Genomic DNA, 24490 nt, shown 5'->3' with positions numbered 1-24490 from the left:
TTTAAAACCTACTAGACATCTCAAGTTTTAAATGACAATGTTGCGATTACATATTTGTACTTCTGTTCTCTAAACAATATCATCTTGTCTCGCCCAGTATAATAATTGGGTGTTTTTTTTTCCCCAACGCAATATGAATTAGATATATAGTTGCTATAATAATTACATGGCATATGGTACAGTATAAGTAATTCATTTGTGGGTTTTTTTTAATGGCATCCACGTTTTTTCCCACATTTTATCAACAGATGTCTATTAGAAAAGTTCCACATGGATTAAATTCAGGTGAATGAAGTGACTTTATGTAGAGCAGTCTATGTTTCACATAAATATTAGACTTATGTACATAAGTAGATCTTAATTAGAAAGCTTATTATGTTGAATATTTTATCCATACGTGTACCCACACTTTTTCAAGTCCATTAGACACATTTTTAAAGACATTTAAGTTCAATTGAGCCAGGTGTGTACACTGCATTGGTCTTGTTTGTATACTGGTATATCTCCCACCCTGCCGCACTGGCTCCGCCCATATCCTGCCCGTCCCCCCTTTGATGATGTGGTCGTTTCTTTTGTGTCGCGTCTCTGACCTCAGCAGGTTCGTTTCTCTCGCCTTAATCCCTCCCCTGTGGGCGCCAGAGTATAAAAGGGAGGGGTGCACCCGGGCCGCACACACTCTTGAGTGAGGATCGGCGTAAGCATCAGGTAAGGTGAAAAACACGCACAGTACACACACCCTCGGTGCTGATATGCGGACACTTTACGGCGGCTTTGACAGGCCGGATTATGTAATTTTGTCCCTTCTTTTTGGACCCAGCAATTATGTCAAGTGATAAATCCAAATCCTCTTCCCAAACTGATGGGAAGGCCGCTCAGAGCAAGAAGTCAGATTTCGGCCTGACTTCTTACAAGGTGAGGGCCTCTCTCGCGTAAACCTCTTCTGCGGAAGCTGAAATGTGATTATGCGTTGCCACTTCCCTCTCTCTGTAGATGTTGGTGTTCGACCAGGAGAACTTCCAGGGCCGCATGATCGAGATCAGCAGCGAGGTGATGAACATCTGTGAGCTCGGCATGGAACGTGTGCGCTCCCTCCGAGTTGAAAGCGGCCCGTAAGTGCACAGCCCCCCCACCCCCCCCTCGCCCTCCCTACCAACTGCTGTCTTTGCGGTGAGGCTACATAATGCCGTTTGATTGCGCAGCTTCGTGGGCTTTGAGCAGATAAACCTCTGTGGTGAGATGTACATCCTGGAGAAGGGCGAGTATCCTCGTTGGGACTCCTGGAGCAACTGTCAGAAGAATGACTACCTACTGTCCTTCAGGCCTGTTCGAATGGTAACCAAAACAAACCAAAAAAATCACGCACTGTTTTGGGTTCCCCTTCTCAGCGAGCCACCACAGCTGAGCTTCTTCCTCTGGCTCTTTCCCAACAGGACCCTGATAAGCACAAGATCTGCCTGCACGAGGTGGGTGAGTTCAAGGGCCGCAAGATGGAGATCATGGACGATGACGTCCCCAGCCTGTTCTCGTACGGATTCACCGACAGAGTTGGCAGCATCATCGTCAGCTGTGGAACGTGAGTGCAGCTCACAAGTGGAACCTTGGAAGTCAAACACCGGATTTCCATTGTTCACTTATGTGTCGCACCCCCAACCCCCTCCCAAATTTTCAGCTTTGTGGGATACCAGTTCCCGGGCTACCGTGGCAGCCAGTACCTGCTGGAGAAGGGCGACTACAGGCACTTTAACGAGTATGGCGCCCGCACCCCTCAGCTGCAGTCCGTGCGCCGTATCCGCGACATGCAGTGGCACCAACAAGGCTGCTACACTTTGGCCAGCAAGTGAGGCTCAGGGAAGGAGAGAAAGAGGAAGAGCGGATGTGAGGGAGAGGGGCGCAAGAAGAGGGGAAGGGGAAGAGATGTCTGAGGTCTTACCTGACTGCCTTTAACGGCCAAAAGGGGGAAGTGTGAGGGTCTTCTAGACCTGGACCTCATCTTGTGGAAAGGACCTCCATTCCTCACTGTCCATTTTTCTCTTTCTCCCCTACGGGCTGAGCTTAGATTTCCCCCCTTTCGCTCCTTTTTTTTTTTTTTTTTTTTTTTTTTTTTAATTTTTAGTGTCTACCTTCATTCGCTACAAAGCCCTGAAGAAGAAATAAGACACCTATTACCGTTTCAAACCAGATTCGTGGTTCAGGGTACAGTGCACTGTGGGAAACTGAGTCCTTAGCACCTCCTGCTCTGACCCCCGTGCATTGAACACACTCTCTGCTGTACAGAATCCTGGCCGAGTTTTCAATAAAAGCGATGTTTCAAAGATGTCGTGAGGTGACTTATTACTTGAAAACCACATATTGACATAAAATCTTCTCATGACTTTAAATGCAAGGTGCTGAGAACGAATGTGATGTCAGCAACCACTGTAGCGCTGTGTGATGACAGTTGGATTGTCTGTAATTGAAGCAAATATTTGCCTCATATGCGTTTTAACATCAAATGTTGGTCTATTAGAGGAAAAAGACAATGAGTAAAACCACAGTGGGTGCATCTATACTTTTTTTTTTTTTTTACAAATCATAACAGAATTTTTTTATGTACAAAATGTGTTTTATTACAGTTTTACAAACGGAATATTACACTCAAACATTTGATGGATTTAATCAAAACACCTTCAGAAAGTCAGCAATGTCGTCCTAACTGTGGACATACACCAGTGTATGGACATAAGTATTAGGACACCTGGCCATGACACACTATGGGAAGTGAAACTGGACAATAGAGCATTTATCCATCCAGCCATTATCGATACCGCTTATCCTCACAAGGGTCGCGGGATAGAGCATTTATTTGTTTTGTTTTTTTATGTGAGAGGATGAGAGGAGAGTATTTGCACGCATTGTATGTTTTTGTTTATCCTAGATCGCAAATTCTTTCACACCAAAGTCATCCAAGCATGCGTTTGGTAGTATTGCTATTATAGAAGTTATTAAAAAAAAAAAAAATATATATATATATATATATATATATATACACACACCCACACACTATACAGTAGCTGCAGACAAAGAAGATGTAGTGTGAACCCTGGTTTGTGTGTTAATGCCATCGCTCATCATCAATGTGTCGCAAATCACCGGGACATCATTCTCACAAACTCTGAAAGAAGCAAATGAGGAGAAAATAAATGTGTCGAGTTTTGATACACAGTCAAAAGGCAAATATGATTCAGCGCTCACCCTCAAAATCCACCAAACCGTCTCCATTGAGGTCCACGTCTCTGAGAATCTCGTTTATCTCTCTGTTGGTCACTTGTTCGCCCATCAATTTCTTCATGGCCTCACGCAGCTCTGTTAAACTAATTTGACCGTCACCATTGGCGTCAAACTGGGACCAGAGAGCGAATGACATACTACATCACTTATTGGAGGGACATTTCAGCATTTAATATCCTTTTTAAGAAGAAGAGAAAAGAAAAACTCCCATAATATACGATGCATGACTATCTGGAGACATAATAGAGACATGAGCGCAACCAAACACGCTAGACTAGACCCCAGACTAGACCCCAGCAGCTGGTGGCACTTGAATAAATGATTTCAAAAGAAAATTTTTTTTTTTTTTTTTTTTTTTTTTGACATCACATCCGCTCTTGGCTGCTTGGTTCATTCCGCTGTCTGCTTTCTCAGGTTTGCCCTGCTACAGAAATACGCTTGATGTGACTGTGACCAGGCTAAATCAGGGGCTCTTCATTTTATAGTACACATGGTTTTAGCCGGATCTTAAAAAGAGCAAATAGTTGAGTTTTCAGCAAATAACTGAGTATACTGTAGATTCCCCCCCCCAAAACAATCGTAAATATCGTTGAATTTGTGAATTACAAACTGCAAATAATGCAGGGCTGTACAGTACTGCTGGTCATTGCCAAAATTTAGCAGAGTAGCAGAATATCCAAACCTCTTTGAATGCATCGCGTAGTTCTTTCACTCCAATCATGTCTGCAGTCTCTGCCAACATTTTGGGTCCCATCAGCTCCACAAAATCCTCAAAGTCCACTTTCCCTCCACCTGTAGGAAAGACACATTTGACACTTTTAGAATGCGTAAAACAGAAAAAAAGTATCCTGCTGAGTCTGTGTTTGTGGCGCACTCACAAATCTGCTGACTCAATTCTATGAGCTCCATTTCAGTGGGCATGTATCCCATGGTCCTCATGCACTCCCCCAGGTCTTTATGGCTGATGTAGCCGTCCTTATTCTTGTCAAACTCCAAAAAAGCTTCACGGAGCTCTTAAGAAGAACAAACATGTTTCAAATGTGGAAGTCAGGAATGTTATTCAGGTTGATGGATAAGAGAAAATGGAGTAAAAAAAAAAAAAAACTCACCATCCATCTCTTCTGGTCTCAGCTCTCGGTCCTGTTGGACGCAATGGTGATCAATTTCATCTGGTTAAAATTTTTCGCTTATCTTACTTATTCAACTTTTTAATTAGCAGGTTTATATGAAACAAACATATTTAAAGAAGAAATCAACCCAAACACATTTTTTTCAAGAATATGTTCCCAGCAGGCCCATATATTTAAAACACGGCATTCTGATTAATATTGCATTTGTGGAATATGAGTTAAGCAGCAAAATCCACCGCTATTTAGCCAATCACGGCTCAGATTCAGAAAACAGGTCAGCCATGATTGGTTGCTACCTGAGCCCTGAGCAGTTGTGATGTCATTTTCAGTCGAGAGAAGTGACAAAATGGCCGCCCCCGGAGATGGCTAAAAACGGGTGGATTAACTCTTATTCCACAAAGGCAATATTTATCAGAATGCCTGTTTCAACTAGTGGGCTTGCATCGAACATATTCTTGAAAAAGAGGTCACAGTAAACGATGAAGAGATGACACTGATCATGAATGGAGTGCCTACATTGTATTTTGTAGTCTGTATTTTGAATCTGATTTACACTCACCAGCATAAACATTGAGCACACTGTCGTGAAAGAACGGAAACAAACATCTACATTTATTAAGATAATGCTCCATTCTTAATAGACAAGATAAGAGCGATACACTCATTTAGTTGTAGTTTGGACTTTTGTGTAGAACTGCACTAAATGAGAGATTATTGTTTTTGATTTAGTTTATTATTTTAAATAAGATATATACAGGTGCATCTCAATAAATGAGAACATCTCGGAAAAATTGATTTATTGCAGTACTTCAGTTAATAAAAAAATGAAACTCATGTGGTTTCATGACACACAAGGTTAAATATTTCATAATTTTATTTGTTATAATTTTGATGCTAACAGTTTATGACTCAAGCATACACCAAATTCACAATCTCCAAAAAATTGAATATTCCATAAGAACTAATAGAACTTTTTTAAATATAGAAATTAGGTAGGAATTGGTATTCTGAAAAGTATTTTACAATATTTTTAATGAGTATATATATGTTTCGCTTTTTAGGGAGCTACTGAAATAAATGAACTTCAACAACAATAACATTCTCATTGAGAAGCAGCGACAGTATACAGACGTTTCCTCCCTCTAGCTCATGTAAGTCAAATTGTAGCAGTTCTGCACCAATGTAAGCATTTATTTAAAAAAATGTTAATTTGTAATTAAAAAATCTGACTGTACTTTGCATTATTGTTTTGTAAAGGCAGACATTTTAATAACACTCTTGTACTGCATCTAATTAGTGTGTAGGTGTACAGAATCGGAAAGTGCCCAACTCTCATTTTCCTCCCGGGTGCAAGTCTACCGCAAAGTTCAATCAATCTGTGTGCATGGGTGTTTTTTTTTCTTTTGGTATTTTGCTAGACTTTGTGCCAGTAGAATTGGATGGAAGTGGACGTTTGCACAATTTTGGGATGGAATGTGGTGTTTTCCCGGCCAATCCTCACACCATTCCTAATGATTGATTGAATACACCAAAATAGACCACCTGCGCTACAAAATAGACCAATTTTCGCAAGTCTAAACTTTTGTCTACTTTTTCTCACCAAATTAGGGGATGTGCTGGGGGTCACGGAAGTAACGCCCAGTGAGGCTTGGCACATTCAAACACGTTCAACTAGACCATTGGCTGGCGCGAAAATGAAGATGCACCCATTTTTATGCCGAGCGCCGACTACTTTCTGTCACCAAATTAGCAGGCGCGTCAGAGGCAAGGCTGGTTCGGAATTCCCAGACAGACTAGATTATGCGCTGGCACGAAAATTAAGTTCCAGACGTTTTTATGGCATGTACACAACGGGTGCCACCCTACCAAAATAGGACTCTCACCTCTCACAGTTTGTGACTGCAATCTAGAATAGATACAACCCTATGAGCTCACGATGCTACCAAACTTAACGCAATTATGATTATTATTTGTTTTTGATTAATTAAAAAAATATTAATGAAATTACATGAACTAATTATATTAATTAAAACATCAGCCTAGAATGAAAATAAATGTCTTCAGCAAGCCTCCTCCCGCTGCATATCATGTGACTACTTTTTCCGGTCATTGACCAGAGAGAGCAAAACTGTGGCTACCTCTAATGCTAGTTCGACTGTGCAAAGAGGAGCCTGGGAGAGGAAGAAAGATAGCTAGTAGCATAGTACTACAAAAAAACAAGTCCCAGGCAACATGTCAAACATGGTAATGCACTTTTAAAGACACCTTTCCATGGGGCATGGAAAAAAAGGCTACTCGGAAAATTTGATTCTATCTTCATTTTATAAATATGATATTGTAATTTTGTGAGTGAGAATGATTGTTTGTTTATATGGGCCCTGCGATTGGCTTGCGACCGGCCTAGGGTGTAACCCGCCTTTCGCCTAGGATAGGATAATCGGGATAGGCCCCATGTGACCCAAATGAACACAAGCAGGATAGAATATGGATGGATGGATATTCTTGCAATGGAAGATCAACTGAGAAGTGGGTCAGTAGTTCAGCACCACAACACATGAAGGGCAGCCCGCAAAACCCCGCGTAGGGGTGAGTGCAACACAATTAAGAGTCAATCATTTTATCCATGGAGCTGAGCGGTCAAGCCCGAAGCGGTGATGCGGTGGATTTCGTCCGTGATGGAGGGATGAAGATGAGCAGGGGTGAGTGGGAGTTGGTTCACGGCTTGTTACGTACGAGTGTCAGCAAAAAGCCTCGCTTGAGGAAGACGCAGGCGGGGCCCGCGATGTTGTGCAGCATGTTGCTGTTCTTCACCAACGTCTTGAAAGGATCTTTGAATGGATCCTCTTTCACTTCCTTGTCTTCCTCTTCACCCTCTTCCTGTTTTTGCTCACCCCTGAGTCCCCTCATTTCACCCTCCAGGGACCCATCTGACACCCCCTTGAGAGGCAGACCAAGTTATATATTAAGTTATATATATATATATATATATATATATATATATATATATATATATATATATATATATATATATATATATATATATATATATATATATATATATATATATATATATATATATATATATATATATATATATACACACACACACACACACACACACACACACACACACACACACATACACACACACATACTCAAGCCCTAGTCTTAAGAACATGCCTGTGACATACTTTCGACAAAATACCCCATGGAACAAGAATTAAAGCGCAGTTTTTTGTTGTTGTTTTTTTTAGCCTCTGTGACATAGCTTGTTTTTATAGCTTTCTTGAGTAAATGAGCTACCCCCCAAGCCTACCTCTACCAGATTACGGCTTTCGTTGAAAATGAAATACAGAACAATGACAATGAGCTCAGAATCTGCTCAGTGTGTGCCTGCACCTCGATCAAATTCACCAAAATCACATTACTCCACCTGTGCCACAGCTTAGACCTACTTCCTGCTAGTCTAGAGTTAATACTACTTTCAGCCACCAAAGATTCACCTGCGACAACTGCAAAACCAAAATGCATTCAGAACGCCCCGCAAGGTTCAGCATAATCTGCCAAATGCTCTAAACTAGGCTTGCAGCGGCGCAAAATTCAAGATATGCCACTTTTTACCAAAGAGCGCATGTTTACTGTCTACGAAAATAGAGCCCTTAGTGTGTCGATCCATGCATCTGGAATCAGTGCATATCGCCATATAAAAATATTCGCTGCCCCCACATCAGCAACTTCGCCAAACATTGAAGAATGTGATGCTACTCATGTCAATGTCAATAATGTTGGCAATGCTGATAACTAATGCTAATATGTGCTAACACTGCATATCTGCTAAGCTCTTGGCTTTGATGCGACAGTACTTCGGCGTAACCAAGATCGTTGCTTTGAAATAATGGGTCTCAGAAACTCTGTGAGGGGGCTGTATCATGTAAATTTGCCCCACTGCTATGTCACAATCTAGCAAAATTCCGAACAGCTTGGATTGGTTGTTTAATGTGACACTTGACCTTAACCAACTATTTGTATACAAGCACTTCAAATACCTTTTTCCATAATATGCCTCCTTTAATTTATGACCACAACCTGAAAAGCCTTTTGCTAAAAATAGCGTGCCTGCTGGCCAATCAATAGCACTCCTGTCGGTGACCCAATTGGAACCATTATGCCATTTGGGTCTCATGCCCTCACTTTTATGAGACGTCTGCTCTTCATGCATCTGACACTCTCTTGAGTCATCTTGTGTCCAAATTACAGTCAAAGGTTGCACTGTGTTTGGAATACTGGTGGAAAAAAAATCTGATTAAACAGTGATTTAGATTGTAGAAGTCAATTTGGGAGTTTTCACTGCCAAGCAGTGGAGAGAAAAATTTTAATACAAACAATACATAATACATTATAATACAAATGTACTAAAAAATCTATTGCAATTAAAAATAGAAAATAATTTGCATAATAAAAAAATGATACAATGTTAGTATTACTTTGTAAAAAGAAAATATGATTTAATTAGCTGATTGCTAACAATATATAAATTCAAATAAGTCAGACTTACTCCATTACATATCCGGGATCGAAATGTTAAATTTCTTATGGAAATAAAAGGTATGGTGATCATACAACCGTTGGGCCATAACATGCCATCATGCATTTCTTGAAATAAAATGTTTAAATCCTCTTACTTTTACCCACAAATGCTCAGAATACATTTACAATCTTTGAATAATTTGCAATACAAAATGGACCTGAAATAAAAACTCAAACGAGCCGCGACAAGAAATACAGTAGGTTCTCTGGGTTGGATGATGCCTAACCCTGCTCAAATCAATTGGTTTGAAATGGAAAACTGATAATAAGTAAATACTGTACGCTGTTAACTATCAATTCTTGCCAATTATAATACGTAGGTTCTTACCTTCCTCATTTTTTCTTTCATGGATGATTTGGTGCAGTTGCCCATCACCCAACCGCCCAACCTATGCGTCCCTCTTCTTCTTTTATGAAACACTTTCCCCTCACTTTCTCCCTTTTTGTCTCCTCACTAGCTGCTCGCCTCAAACGTCCAGCTATTCCACTTGTGTAAAAAAAAAAAAAAAACTCCAAATGTTCCCTCGTATTGTGATGTGATGCCGCACAGTGATGAGGAACGCCTCTAATCTATGCCGGTATTCACAAGGCCGATTGACTCCGCCCACCTTTGCCTATCCCAGAGTGTCACCAAACTAACCGCCCGAAAGCAATGTGACAAGTGGACACTTCACTTGAGTGGTGCATCTCTATTTCTCTTTTTACACTGTTCCACTACTGTAATCTCTCTTCTCCCCATCTATCTCACACATGTTGTATCAGCACCCAAATGACTTCATCCGCAGCAAGACCACTTTTAGGAGGAGCGTTAAGAGGGCAAAAACAGAAGGGGATTAATCCTCGCTGTATCAGATTAAAGGAGAGGATGTGATGATGAAATGGAGAAATGAGAGGGTACAAGTCAAGATTAAAAAAAACTGTAGGAACTTTGCATCACTTTGCTATTTTATAGCAATAATTGAAAAACAATGTTGTTGTGAAGTAAGTGACGACTTTTGCAGCAGGTTGTTTCACCAAACTGAAATTTGCATCGAGTCCTAAATCAGGAAACAATGGTGGTGTCACTGAGGAGTTTTCGTGTGAACAGTATAGATGATGAATGTATGTGAGATAAAGGATAAAAATGAGCACAGCATGGTTGAAAATAGAAAATAGATTCCATGAGAATAGCAGAAAACTGCTTCAACTGTTAGAAAAAAATTAATGTACTGTATTTCTGTTTTATGACTGCTGATGTACGCAATTATTGCCACTAACGAGTGCCATAGACAAAGGTGTCATCATTTATGACGTCTCTCTGACGACCACTGTTGATTCATTCTGACTTGTTGACAAAATAGCGTGTTAGCACGTGACATTTCAATTGGTATTTACCCAGGCTATACACAGCAACCGTTTTGTCAAGACCTCCTTGCTTTCCAAATCCAAAGTGTATCCACACAAGCGAACACATTGTGTTATCTTAAAAATCTACTCTTCTTCGCCATAATAATCTATATTGTGTGCTTGACATAAATTCCTGGCGCTGTCTGGAGATGAAATGTACGAGCGAAAAAAAAGGAATAGCTGATTCAAAATAACATTGAAATTGAATTTTGAAAAGGGTATTAGCCAATTATTCCGTTATTTAAATTGATTAAATCGATCAATAACTTATAAAAATAGTTATCAATATAGCTGATTCGCAAGAGAGACACATGTATACATCAATGAAATAGATATATAGTTATACCCCCACTAACTAGCAATGGTAGGCTATGTTCAATTAGCTATTCATTTATCAGGGACATGCAATTGAGGAACTGTACTGTGCTCAGTTAAATAAAACTCTGCAATGCACTGAGTACACAATAAGCGAACCTTTCGGCAACATAGAGTGCTTCGAGGTATTCAGATTACCCAGAATGCACTGGGGCTGCACAATATATCGAAAAAAATATAGGTATCGTTATAATGGCCTATGTAATATGCATATCGCAAAGACATGCAATAATTTTCTCATGGAATTGTATGCTTTTATCTGAATTTGACCAATCAGAGGCAAAGTTAAATGCGCATCGCCACCCAATAGTTGGACATTATCTTGGGGAATTACAATTAGTTAGCTAAGAGCAAGACCGAGCTTGCTTATTTTGCTGCATAAAAAAATGTACTTCTTTCATTGGATAATAAAAATGACATTTCTTCATTTACATGTTAAATATCGCAATAATATCGATAGCGCTATAGTCAACATCCATATCACATATCGCATGTTTTTTGCAATATCGTGCAGCCCTACTGCCGGCGTCCAGTGTGGAAGTCAAGCTCTGCTTTAAAGTGTCATTTGTTATTTCTCAGCGAAGCATGAAGGAAGTTTTCCATAACTTGTACGTGTGTTTATGTTGGCTGTAAAAGTTGTGGTGAAAAAGGTGCAAAAGGTTTCTTTAGACTTCCGAAAGTCATTACAAACCAAGGATTTCACTTCGACCCAGAAGAAAAGTGAATGACGACGACGACGACTTTGCCTGTCGACCCCTCTGTTTCACCGCCAGCTGTTGCTATGGTTGCAAGGCACAAAAATTGCCGTCGGTTCCGAAAATCATTACAAATGGATTTGACATCCACCCAAGCAAATGACAAAGACAACTTTGGCGGTCCACCTCTCCTTTTCATCGCGAGTTGTTGCAATGGTTACATCACTAGCGGTTAGCATTCTGGGGAGAGCTTTAAACGCAGACGTGCTGTTTTTTTCTCGTGTCCTCATTAATAGTTATTATTGGAGAAAATAAGTATACAACACACTGCTCAAGTTGTGTTGTTTGAGGGTTTGTAATTGACCCTAACCAGAGGTGGGCATTCCATCGGATAATGCATTAAGTTGTCCGTTTTTATTGAACGAAAATTGAACCTGAACCTTTAATTGAAAGAAAGACTTCCACTTCCGTGTCGCAGTTTTAAGTGTGCAGCAGTGCTGGCGTGAGCATGAATGATGGTTTGGAGAGATTTTTTATGCTGTAGAGGTGTCACAGACAAGGACAGGGGATAAGGTATGTAGTAAATGTTTACAGTTAGTTAACAAAACAAAATTGTTTGTGCAGGCAGTAAAAGGTCTTTCTTTTTAAAGGCACCCAATGCAACACGTCAGTCGGTACTTGACCCGGTTAGGCACGATTACAGGGACGGGCGAAAACCCACTTCTGTCCTTGTTTACTTTGTCCTTTAAAAAAAAAAAAAAATCTCGTCCTCCGTCCCCAAAATGGGCATACTGCATGATAGCTTTTAGCTGGTGGATGTTCATTATTTAATCAATTGTTTTACATGCCAGTCTTGCATGGAACAACAGCTTGGAGTGACAAGTAAACTACTTTAAGGAAGAACAATTTGCCTCTTAAAGCAACACTGTGTCATATGTCAGTTTTTGTTGATTATGGCGGCGCCATGTGGTCAAAAGCGGTAGTGTTTTGACAAAACTCAACCACATTTCCCATGCGTGCCAGCGTGTCGTGAAATCCTGAGCCGTCCTTATAGCGAAAGGAGGAAGTGAGTATGCCGTAAAGCAATTCAGGACATTTGTATTTTTTTGTGTGCCAGGGTTGATCTCATCCTCCTCAAAGTTGCTTTGTGCTAGTAAAAACGATACAGACTCCCTCAGAGCATGAAATCCTTTTCAACTACTGTACTCGTAAGTCAATGTTTCATCAAAAGGGTTGTGAAAAATTATTATTAAGGTTGATTTATTGCCCAGTGTTGCTTTAATTGTAGAAGTGGTTGTAAAGTGTCCTACCCTAACGGATACTCTTGAATATACAGTAGATGAGAACACATTAAGTTCATATACCTCCTATGTCTAAACTGACTTTGGATGACTATTACCGTATGACTATCCTGCACAGACTTGTAATACTAATTGACAAGATACAGTTAAGTCATGCTGGGCAGTACTTCGGGTGAGCAATCCATTCTTGCCGTTGAAGTTATATAAATATCTCAATCTCCAATCTATTTAATACGCGCTCACCTGCCTGTCGAAAGCCTCTGTGTACTTTTCCATCGCGACAGATTGACCAAGTTCACTAAAAACGTCTAAACCATTGTACCGGCTTTCGCAAAGAAAAAGCAATGCTGACTGCCAGTATCGGATTATGGGATATGTTATTATTTTTAGAGGCCGGAGCACTCTATTGCCAAGGGATGACTGTGCTGATTGATTTCGATACCAGGCTCACTTTTCTGTGAAAAGCAAATCTGTCTCAAGTCTTGACTGAAAGTGAATCTATTGACTGTGGGGCTGACAAGCTGCTAATCTTGTCCATCTCTTCTTCTCTCGTAGTCGGTGATTCGACTCCTGCTGTGGATGATTTCAAATTATCAGCAGCAGGAGTCATATCACTTCAAATAATTGAATTTGAATCATTACAAGATGGACCTGATTCAAGTGGCATCCCGACTGGTGGTACTTGTGAATTCGAGTAATACCATTCAAATATCACTAGCTGACTGTATCACTTTGCAAATGCCTTCTTCGTTTTAGTTTGATTATACAGTGCTTAATATCTTCAGATGACACCTATGAGTCTGAAATTAGTTAAGTCACTCGACATATTTACTGTGGCAGTTTCACTATTCGTCTTTTCACGTTGGTCAATCAACAACTGGACTCATCAAGGACTCACCCAGATGAGTGTGAGTCAAACTGACACCGCCGGCTAACTGATACCATTATGACTGATTAATTAGCAGCTCAGTTCCCTCTTATCACATTTCAATTCTTCATGTAAATTAGGTTTGTTTGTTTGTGTGTGTTTGTGTGTGTGTGTGTGTGGGGGGGGGGGGGTGTTTGTGCATATTGGGTATTGATCTGGTGTCAGATGTTCAGCAACTGGTGTCCTCTAACAAGAGCTGTCAGTCAGAGATTGAAGATGTAAAGTGTAGGGGTTGAGGGGCGGATGGGTTGGACGGTACTTGATCCTAATTATGTAGGCATTATGTACAGTGATGAACAACAGTAATTTGTTGTGTCTGTGGTTATTGGCACCGTTTATTACGTTATTGTTGGAAGAATGACTGAAATTTCAAAAGCTCATCTAACTAATAGTGAGAATTTGTAGCCTTCCTAAGCAGTGGCACTTCCTGGCATGTGTGGCCACACAGAGCGGAATTGCTTGGGGGGCACAATGCGGCCCAAAATATTTAAAAGACGGGTTTCTATTGTGTAATGTCATGACATGTCAGTTATTGGTGTTGTTAATGGGAATGTGCACTTTCTTATGCAGTTGCTCACTGTAGAAGAAATGCAGGGTGGGGGTAAGGGTCTTGGGGAAGTTAAAAATGAAATGAAAGTTACACTTGTCGCAAACATGGAGTGGTCAGCGCAATCAAGTGCGCAACTTTGAAAGAAAAGAAAAGAGGAGACGGATTATCAAGCAAAGGATTTTAAACATACAGGAGTTGTGTAACACTTTCTGGAATCATTTGTGTGACTCCAATTCACTTTGTGTGGGCTGAGAGTCCATCCGCGCAAGCAGGAAATGAGCTCCTAATTAAATCGAGACGCTTGTTTCTTTCCACTTCCTTCCTGAGTGTGCTGACACTCTCTCACTCTTATTTTAGGACCTACCGCATCACAACTGACATCAGCAATTTTTCCTTTTTCTGGAGATTTCCTGCTGACGTGAGCATGTCACATCTTCTTCAGTCTAAGAGGGAATCAGAATGACTCACAGGCCACAGCGCTATCTTAATCCCCTCTCATTTTATTTCAACGGTTTCAAACTCCTTGATTCTTTGCTTCTGAGCCGACACTGACTGATGCAATATGTATGCGTGTTGAACACGAAGGTGTTATGTGGTTTCCCTCTCTCATTTCTCTTGACTGCCTTGTGCCGTCCTGTGAGTGACACAAGATGCGATGCGATGAAAAGCCAGTGCACAATGTCTGCCGGGGTACGGCCGTATCATCATGTCCCTGGCTGAGCATGGCCCTATCTGTTACGGATTACACTTTCCTAATGTTTCCTAAAGTAAGTAAAGGAGCTTAAATCCTCTCCAACACACGCTACCGCATCCTTAACGTTGAAGCTCCTGCCGTGTACATCTAGGTTAAATGAGATGGAATATAGTTGATGTTCCCGTATTAAATGCAGCTTTGTGCCTTGTAATGTAAGATGGCAGATGTTGGCGATGAATCGCATTGCAAAATCTGCAACTGTATGGATGGGTTTAATGTATGTAACCAATATGGGCCAATGAGTTTACTCAACCGGCAGATGGTGCTGATTTTCACCATTCTGTCCAATATGTACTGTACAGTGGTACCTTGACCGATGATTTTTTTTTTTAGAAACGATAGATACAAGCCTATATGGTGTCCGAGAACACAACTCAATTCATAACAAGCAGCAGCTTTGGAGCTAATGAGCAATTAAAAAAAAGAAATCTGCTTATTGCCACTCCCATTTGGCGTTTTCTGTCCAACTAAACATAAAACAAAGAGAATTACACATTGTGTACTTAACCAGAATTGGCCTTCTGAAAGCCTACTAGCTTAATGCTAACGCATAATAGGGAGGCAGGTTCCAAGATTTTTTTTCTCTCCCGGGGGCTGATTGAGGGTTTGACCGATACATAGTGAGGCTGAGAAACTAATTGGTAAATATATTTGAGAATATCAAACTAAATGTTGGAGGGGATTAAATGGGGCTACACAGATTTCTGCCTGGGTTATAGCCCCCCTTAGCCCCAGTGTAGTGCCATCCCTGAAAATAGGAAAGGCAATAGGTTATAAACTTTTAAAGAGGAAGTCAACCCCAAAATTTTCTTTACAATGATGTTTTTCCATTAGTCTAAATACGTCATTCTGATTAATATTGCGTTTGTGGAATATGAATTAAAGGGGAAAACAACCCAGCCATATTTTTTCAAGAATATGTTCTATGCAAGCCCACTAGTTGAAACAAGGCATTATGATAAATATTGCATTTGTGGAATATGAGTTAATCCACTCGTTTTGAGCCGTATCTGGGGGCAGCCATTTTGTCACTTCCGTCGTGTGAAAATTACATCACAACTACCCAGGGCTCAGGTAACGATCAATCACGGCTGACCTGTTTTCTGAAGCTGAGCTGTAATTCGTCGTTACCTGAGCCCTGAGCAGTTGTGATGTAATTTTCAGTCGACAGAAGTGACAAAATGGCCGCCTCCTGAGATGGGTAAAAAGGGGTGGATTTTGCTGCTTAACTCATATTGCTCAAACGCAATATTAATCAGAATGCCGTGTTTCATCTACTGGGCCTTCTGCTTTAAGCAGCAAAATCCACCCGTTTTTAGTCTTCTCAGGGGGCAGCCATTTCACATCTGTCGACTGAAAATGACATCACAACTACCCAGGGCTCAGGGAACGACCAATCACAGCCCACCTGTAGGATTTTCATTCAATTCAATACGAAAAGATGATTTGAGATGAGCATGGTCACAAAATAAATTAAACTCATTAGTCAAGGCACCACTGTTATTTATATTTTACATAAAACATAGATAATGATTTACTGTATTATTTGACACATTGTATGTATAATGTGCAGTGCTTTACATATTTATTGGACCTCGCCCCTGACTCATCCAACAATTTGGGAACAGAAAGTAATCTGCGCTCGGCATAATAATGGGCGAATCGACATTTTTGTGCCAGGACGATGGTTTTGTGAACTTGGGAGACGCCCCCTGGCGCATCTGCAAATTTGGTTGCAAAAAGTAGACTAGATTTTAGACTCGCAAAAAGCAGGTCTAATTCGAAGTGGAGGTGGTGTAACACAATTTCGTCGTATTTGATCGAGGCGCAGGCAGACAAATTCGGATGTGTGTGGTGGAAGTTATCGGACTTCATTCACAAACATGACACCTGCGTGGTCCCTTAATCATTGTAGAATTCAATTCTTTGAATGGATTCTAATCATTATCATCTTAAAAATATTTTAATAACACCCCGCTCTCTATTGTGGGGAGTGTTGGGTCACACACGGATGCACGATCGTCGGTGCAAGGCGGTCTCAAATCGCCCATGTCACACGCACGGCCGACAAGATCATCCACAAGGGGAGATTTCGCAATTTACCTGCCAAGGTTATGCACGGACCCCAGCGAGTCTGTGTTTGCAATGTCAAGCACGGCGGACTCGGGCACCCTGATTTAGATGCAAAGGAGGGCTTGTGCTAGGATTGGCCAAGAAAAGATGATGTTCCATCCCACAACGGCATACAAAGGTGCAAATGCCCCGTTATGCCCAATTCTACCTGCGCAAAGTCTAGCAAAATACCAAAAGAAAGAAAACTAAAAAAAAATATATATATACATTATTAGTAAATTATTATTCAATTATTTGCTCATTTGTGTTTCGTTGTGTTTTTTATTGTATTGAATATTACGAATGGCATAATTGCGATTGTCTAAGGAAGGTCTGAAGTTGATATTATTTAGTTTGTCATTTTATTTGAATATACGATGTGTCGGGACTGGAGGATTGTGCTCAGTGAGAGAAATGTTCAGGCCCACCCTGATTTGTTCATGCCCACCCTTTAGCCACGTTTTGGCTCCGCCCCTGGCGCACAGAAACAAGCATGGTAGCGATTAAAAACAACAACAAAAATCGAATAGAAAATCGGGGACTGAAAATCGAGTCGAATCGGGGCTTGAGTGAATTGTTACATCCCTGGTTCATAGTGGAAATCACAGAGTCTTTGGATTTCTGGTTCTTTTTTGTAATGAAGCCATATTGATTGCATAATTTATTCCTTAATGTCGTAAGATGAGTTCGAGCTACCGATGTGTCTGTTTTGCATGTTTTTTCACCACAGGCCTCGATTCCTCTCTCCCGCTGGATAGTGGGGATTTACTGTACACTGGCCAGGTGATGCGAATATTTGAATAGCTCTTGGGTGCTGGCTCACATACAGTACTGTACTTGTTGTTTTCTGCATTGTCATAAGAAGAGCAATAGTTTGGGTGCAGGGAGCGATGGCAACACACACCACTGCTGACGTTTAGCTACCTGTCCAAACACAGAGTCCACGATGGGCAGCAAGTCGACAGGCTTCAACTCCTCCACCTGCTCTCTGACGCTGTCTTTCCTCTGCGCTCCCTCCATCATCTGCTCCAGCCTCTCCTCCAGCGTCCGCCCGTTCTCGGAGGCCGTCTTCAGGAGGTGGACGTCTCTTTGATGGTGGCCGGGCTGCGGTGCGGACACTTGGATGTCCGCTGTGATGCCCCCTCCCTGCTCGCCGTTGCGCTTCCTCTGCTTCTCGACCTTCTTCTTGATCGCAGCCTGCACCTGTGGTGAAAAAAGCGGTTGGAGAACCTTGCATTAGTATTAAAACACACAACTTTATACTGCTTTTAATCAGGAGTGGAAAAGAGGGACAACCATATCCCGTATTCACAACCGGGGGCCAATTGTGGCCAAATATCAGCATACGGACCGTCTTGAAGGCCATGTATCGCGATACTATCGTATGTGGCCCCCATGTACGCACTGTATCGTGAGGTTGTTGGCAATAGGCAGGAGAAGCGAAAAAGTTCATCCTTCTTAATTTTCTAGCCAATTCAAACTGAAATGGTAACACAATTTCTATTCATAAGGCCACAACAAATAACATGATTGGTGATGTGTTTGCTGCACTTTCTGCTTTCTCCGCTTCAAGGTCAACTGAGTTCTAGTTGTTTTTGTTTTGGTTGTAAATCTGGATATGTACTGTAATTCTGCTGCTGTTCAATACAAAGGTGGATAAATTCTACTCGGATTGCAGGTGGCCGGCCACCCGAAATCTGGAAAATTTCTTGACTTTTTGCTCTTTTTTTAATAGGATTAAAACAACAACTTGAAATCAAAAGTTTGCACACCCCTGCACTAATCAGACCAACTCACTTTGCTGAAAAATCGTATCGAATTAGGTACATCGACACAATCTAATGAGGTCCAACAGTCATTTAGTAAAATCAAACAATTTAGATAAATAAATAGGAATTAATACATTTGCCAGCCTTTATTCAAAGATACATTTTCAATGACTGTCGGAAATGCACGATTTCAACACCATGTTCGTTCAGAGGTGGGCATTAACACCTGTCAGTCAGTACCAATGGAAGGTTCGTCGGTCTGTCATTGACGGACTCCCGTTTTAAATGGTGGACTGATGACCCCAGACCGACACAAACCCGAAAGCAAAGACGAGGGCCAGTAATAGGATAAGAATTTCAATTGTTTTTGTGTAAAGGGTCAAACGGTTTCTCAATGAATAAATTGTTGAGCTGTTAACCTTGTAAACAGTCCTAAAATAGCGGTGACCAAGGAAGCGCGTTTTAAACAACGACAACGGAGTGATGGACTGGGCCAGCCTAAAATAATGACTTTAATGTAGCTGTAATATAGTGCAGTTCTACAATAAAGAATTCAATTTTTTTTTTTAGCCATAATTTTGAATATATTACATAATCCATCCATCTATTTCCCATTTCCTATAGCGCTCATCCGCTTTAGGGTTGTGGGTGAGCTGAAACCTACTCCGGCCAGCCAATCGCAGGATGAATATAGACAAATAAGCGTTCACACCCACATGCACACCTCAGGACAATTTTGAGTCTTTTGAAATGTGCAGTACTGTATGATCATTACTGTTACTAGTAGTAGTAGTAGTGAGCAACTATTGCATAACATTGCTTATCACCAATCTGCCCAGGTTTGAAATAAGGTCCATATAGATAAAACCAAACACTTAGAATAAATTTCATTAAGATGGAAGTCCATTTTATCTGAAACATTTTTCCCAGTCCAACAAACCTAACATTCAATGATTGTGCGTCGAGGCTATGAAATAAGCACCCACCTGTTTGGCGGTCCTCTCCTGTGGCACGCTCATGGCTGCAGCACCGCCTCCCGCGGCCGTCGACTCTCGAATGATCATGAACATCTCGATGCGGCACAGGCGCATGCACCCTCTCTCTCTTTCACTCGCCCTCCCCTTCCCTATCTCGTCTCTCTTAGCCGCTCTCTGCTCTGTTTTTATTTTGAAAGTGCAAAAATCCAGCACAAAGTCAGTTGAAAAAAAAGTTCAGTAAACATAGGGTTTTGCCTCAGCAGTTACTCCAAATAGTCACGCTCGAGCTCAAATCCAAATGTTTGTCCATCGTGCTTCAACCCGTGGGCCGGTTCCGAGCCGAGCGCTTCCTCCGCCGCTGGGCTTTCTTCTGTGCAAGTTTCTCTCTTCCTGGCTTTTTATCGTCCGCTTTTGTCTTGGCCCCAGGATTAAGTTCCCGGCGCCTCTGCCCTCATTCTCTATCTCACTGCCTTTTAAGCGACACCTTATACCTCCTGCGCTTTACGTCGCGCCCTTTCTAGCTGTAGCACGCCGACATCACTACTTAACTGCCTCCTCTTTTTCAACATGGCCATCTAGGGATACCACTCACTTTACATCCATAATAAGACATCCTGCATGATGCGTTATTTTCACCCTCAAAATACGAATTCTCTGTACCTTTTCCGCTCATATTTGCCATCATTTTAAGTGGAAGGTATGATGCAATGAGTTTCTTGTTGTCATTTTACAATATCAATGAACTTGTCAGTAGGCGACTGTAAAAGTAGCGTTTCCATCAAAGATATATCTCTCCCGTAAAGACGATTCAATGCTGATTTTGATATATTGTAGAGTTGAACGATTCGATGCACTCGCATCTTTTGAATCAAAATTGATTTTCTGATTCAAATCGTTTTTTTTATTACACCCCTAATATTTCCATCAACTTAAAGACCATGTAACGTGAATTCAGAGATTTGTTTCTAAATATGTTAATTCATACATTTGAAGATAAGTGCAAAGATTGAGAACAGTGTAGTTTTTAGGCCGATGCCGATTTTTGGCTGGAAAAAAATAGCAATTATCGATGAATCGGCCGATTAACTAAAACATTTATACTGCATAAGATAGCATACGCTGCCAACGCTTTTCGATGGCTGTCAATTATGCGCCGATTTTCGCTATTGGTGGGCCGGCAAGTTCCCTATTGCCTTCAAATAGCGGGTGTCAACGTGCTACCAGTCGTTGAATGCGTGTCATATTTAACTCATTTATGTTTGATTTTATGTTGCACTATGTTTTTAGTTTAGTTGTTTGTTTGTTTGCTTGTTTGTTTGTTTTAAGGAAACTCTGACTTTAGGTTGTTTGTGTAAAACAGTGACAACACAAGTGCACTACTTGTGCATTGCTCACCTAAGCATTGCTTTTTTAAATTAAAAAGTTAAGATGTGCTTTGTTTTGAATGAGAGTTCCATAGAATGACTTTAGCAACAAATTTTGTTATACGTGCTGTATTTAAGGATACAAGGTTACGGTATACAGTAGATTTCTGTGTAATAAATAATGAAATCAGTGTTGTTTACAACTGCTGTAAATGGTTAGAGAACATAACGTTAAAAACAATCAGCAAACAAGGGCTATTTGTTGCCATTTATTTAGTACTCAATTGTGGGGATATACCCTCATTTTATATACGTAGCAATTTTTGAATCAATCAAATTTGGTAAGGTTGTTACAACACTCTTCTCTGTGGCATGTCAAATGTATAAGACATTCATTTTCACTTCACCAGGACAAAGTTTTCCTATTATGGCCACCCTTCAATTTTGTAAATTTCTGGTATATATTCCAATTTATTGACAAAAACTCCTGTTAATTCTCATGGAACGTTTCCAACTGCTTGGAACTGTGCAACCCAAATATTCATTGCAACTTATATTTCCCTTCCCTTCCTTTCTCTCTACATCTACAGTATCTGCCTTCAAATTCCCTTTTCATTTCCAAAGCCTTTGTTGGCACACAAATTGGATTATTTCCCATTTGCCTAGGTCATCTATCCATTTAGTTACGTGACACGCAGTGGGGATGCTGTGGTGTTATTGTGGTTTTTTTTCATGTAAATTCAGCTGCTCTCAAATAATTTGTTTGGACCTCAAAGTGGTCCTGCATGCATAATCTCATCCCTTCAAGCAACACTGAGCACGCACATGTGTACACAGGTGAATGTTTCATCTCTATTTTTAGATTAATCACACAAAGCCAACCGTGTAAACATATTTTTGTGCTTGTTCTCCCACTCTAACACGCTGTTTTTTTTACAGGGCAGACGAAACAATCAGTTTTCCATATATATGAACACAATGCAATCAGTGACCTCTTGTAGGCGAAAGAGGCGTACGTCTTCTCCTCTTTTAGCGATTATTGATGAGGTGAGGGAGGTAAAATCAGGAGCCGAGGCAAAGATGAGAACTACATTTACAGAAAACAATGACGTAAACGCACGGATGTTTAAAACTAGAGCATGCATTTTTAGCATAGGTCTCTTTTACAATGAGTGAAAAATACAGCAATTTGAAATGATGACTCTATAACCACAGAAGTGGGAAAATGTCACGTCATGCTACAGCTCCATATCTTATATACCACACATTGTATAACAACTGATCACCACAAATGTGCAAATGTTTGTCCCGTATTGTTTTATGTATCTGCAATAACGTCTTAGTCCAGGGGTGTCCAAACTCGGGCCACAAGGGCCGGTGTCCTACCTGTTTTCCATCTATCCCGGCTGCAACGCACCTGTTTCAAAAGATCATGATCGTTATCAAGCTTCCTCAGAGTTTGCTGATGAGCTGATCATTTAAATCAGGTGCGTTGCAGCAAGGAGACCTGGAAAATGGGCAGGAAAGCAACCCTTGAGGACCGGAGCTGGACACCCCTGCCCTAGTCCCTATACCTCTCAAATGCCAGAAGACTCAGAGACAAAAGCTGTTTGATCTCTGGTGTATACGAAGAGGGTAAAAAAAAACAAAATTCCAGGAATGGCATCACAAAAGATATTTTAAATATAAGCCTCAAGCTACAAGTGTTTCCCCTAGAACAGGGGTCCCCAACCTTTTTCATACTGAGAGCTACTTCTTGGGTACTGATTAATGCAAACGGCTACCAGTTTGATACGCACTTCTGAAGGGATAAATTTGCTCAAATTAACGTGACTGTAAATGATCTCCTCATTGTTGTTTTGCCCACAAGCTTTTTCTCCACGAACGCTATGATTTGGTCATGCGCTACATTGTTGACCTTTGACCTATTCTACTTTATCGACTTATGTCTTTTTAATATTGCCATTACCAAACTTACACTAATGCAAGTGATTCAAAACGAATAGCAACAAAAATGATTTAATACGTCTGACTGGTAAGTGTATTATTTTAGAATAGTAACACAAAAAAAATTAAATAGGCGCATATTACTAGTAAGCTATTTTTAGAATGAGCTACTCAATTGGTCCTTGGGGGCTACCTGGCACTCAAGGGCACCATGTTGGCGGCACCTGCCCTACAGTCTACTTACACCCTTGGAAGGATTCTTCTGGGATTCTTCACTTCTTCACTTGCGAATATTCTCTCTTGCAACTCTGGTCCCATCAGCATTTCACTCTGCTCATTGCTTGTTGACCTGACACAGGCAACATGTTTATATGTACGTGGGGAAAAAAAATGTTCAAGGCCTACAGAGAGCTGAGGTCACAGTTTTGTACTCATTCCATTTGATGGGAATAACTGATCATTCTGGTCTGGAAGTGAACATGTAAGAAAATATGGCCTTAGCCCTTTGCCACAAAAACGGTTTCTACTCCTCTGGGAAGACTTTCCCCAAATAGGTGTTTAATGGGGTTAAAGTCAGGGCTTTCGAGTTCTTCCACACCAAACTCACCCATGATCGTCTTTATGGACCTTGTTTCGCACACTGCAACCAAGAAAGAGCCTTCTCCAATACCTCTCATCCTGGCCGTAATTTAGTAGTGAGGGCTTGTGTTACTGCGTCCTCACTGGACTGCAATGATATCAAATTAGAGATCAGGCCACTTTGACTAACCCTGGAGCCCAATAAAAGGAGTCTACAGTCAGCCATGAATAATAGACACATTCTTCTCATTATTTATTTGTTTGTATCACAGGTGACAGATATCCAGTTGGCTCTACTAGCACGAAAGTTATTTATCAAGATGGCACTGGAAAAGAAGCTCTTTGTGCCACCTGATGTGCCGTATGAGGTGACATTTAATCAGCTGATTAACTTGGACATAAGATATTCACAGCTGTAGAATGAAACCGGATTTAAATGGTAGGTTCACCTCAACAATCGATTTAGTTACAACGCTGCCTCTATGTCATGCATTCTAAAAATAACACAAAAACACTGTGCCTGCTATTAAAAGATCAACTCACTGAATGCATTATTAAGTAGTGAAAAGTCCGTTGTGGTCGCCCTCTAGCGGCAAAATATGTAGCAGCACGAATTTGTAATGAACCTTTTGTGGCAAAAAACAAAACATGGAAGTCCATTTAAGCTTTATTTAATAGCTATCTTATGATACATGAAACATACTAGTTCGTGTATCATAAGATAGATAAGCTCTTTATCCTCACCAGTAAGACAGTTCATTGCACTGGT

At 40.8% G+C, this 24490-nt stretch overlaps 2 protein-coding genes across 4 annotated transcripts; one reads left to right on the top strand and one right to left on the bottom strand.

Moving 5' to 3' along the window:
• Positions 1-635: 635 nt before the first annotated feature.
• On the top strand, positions 636-2314 carry crybb1l1 (crystallin, beta B1, like 1). The gene is made up of 6 exons (XM_086019966.1): positions 636-705; positions 818-912; positions 991-1109; positions 1200-1332; positions 1431-1573; positions 1670-2314. Exons 2-6 carry the CDS (start codon positions 823-825, stop codon positions 1839-1841), a joined length of 657 nt encoding a protein of 218 aa, XP_085876092.1. The 5' UTR covers positions 636-705; positions 818-822; the 3' UTR covers positions 1842-2314.
• On the bottom strand, positions 2076-22591 carry cabp2b (calcium binding protein 2b). Of its 3 annotated transcripts, XM_086019952.1 has the most exons (9): positions 22582-22591; positions 19841-20010; positions 18010-18288; positions 7131-7334; positions 4377-4407; positions 4146-4280; positions 3950-4059; positions 3232-3379; positions 2076-3151 (listed from the first exon to the last, which is right to left on the bottom strand). In XM_086019952.1, the coding sequence occupies exons 2-9, from the start codon at positions 19943-19945 to the stop codon at positions 3126-3128; spliced, it is 1038 nt and encodes a 345-aa protein (XP_085876078.1). In that variant the 5' UTR covers positions 19946-20010; positions 22582-22591; the 3' UTR covers positions 2076-3125. The 3 variants fall into 3 exon arrangements, with proteins under 3 accessions (XP_085876078.1, XP_085876058.1, XP_085876068.1); XM_086019932.1 differs by lacking the exons at positions 7131-7334; positions 22582-22591 and having other exon boundaries at positions 19841-20011; XM_086019942.1 differs by lacking the exons at positions 7131-7334; positions 18010-18288; positions 19841-20010; positions 22582-22591 and adding an exon at positions 9313-11564.
• Positions 22592-24490: the final 1899 nt, after the last annotated feature.

This window comes from Filicampus tigris, chromosome 2, assembly GCF_054856515.1.
Source record: "Filicampus tigris isolate MCC_2025a chromosome 2, RoL_Ftig_1.0, whole genome shotgun sequence".
Lineage (NCBI taxonomy): Eukaryota > Metazoa > Chordata > Actinopteri > Syngnathiformes > Syngnathidae > Filicampus > Filicampus tigris.
This window is presented reverse-complemented; position numbering and strand designations above follow the sequence as displayed.

Excerpts from the sequence above, each read along its gene's own strand:
- cabp2b (XM_086019952.1), bottom strand. The coding sequence starts at position 19,945 with ATGCGCCTGTGCCGCATCGAGATGTTCATGATCATTCGAGAGTCGACG. Across the intron at positions 4,281-4,376 it reads GAGACCAGAAGAGATGGATG|AGCTCCGTGAAGCTTTTTTG; the intron begins GTGAGTTTTTTT and ends GTTCTTCTTAAG. Across the intron at positions 4,060-4,145 it reads AGAATTGAGTCAGCAGATTT|GTGGAGGGAAAGTGGACTTT; the intron begins GTGAGTGCGCCA and ends TCTTTCCTACAG.
- crybb1l1 (XM_086019966.1), top strand. The coding sequence starts at position 823 with ATGTCAAGTGATAAATCCAAATCCTCTTCCCAAACTGATGGGAAGGCC. Across the intron at positions 913-990 it reads TCGGCCTGACTTCTTACAAG|ATGTTGGTGTTCGACCAGGA; the intron begins GTGAGGGCCTCT and ends CTCTCTCTGTAG. Across the intron at positions 1,110-1,199 it reads CTCCGAGTTGAAAGCGGCCC|CTTCGTGGGCTTTGAGCAGA; the intron begins GTAAGTGCACAG and ends TTGATTGCGCAG.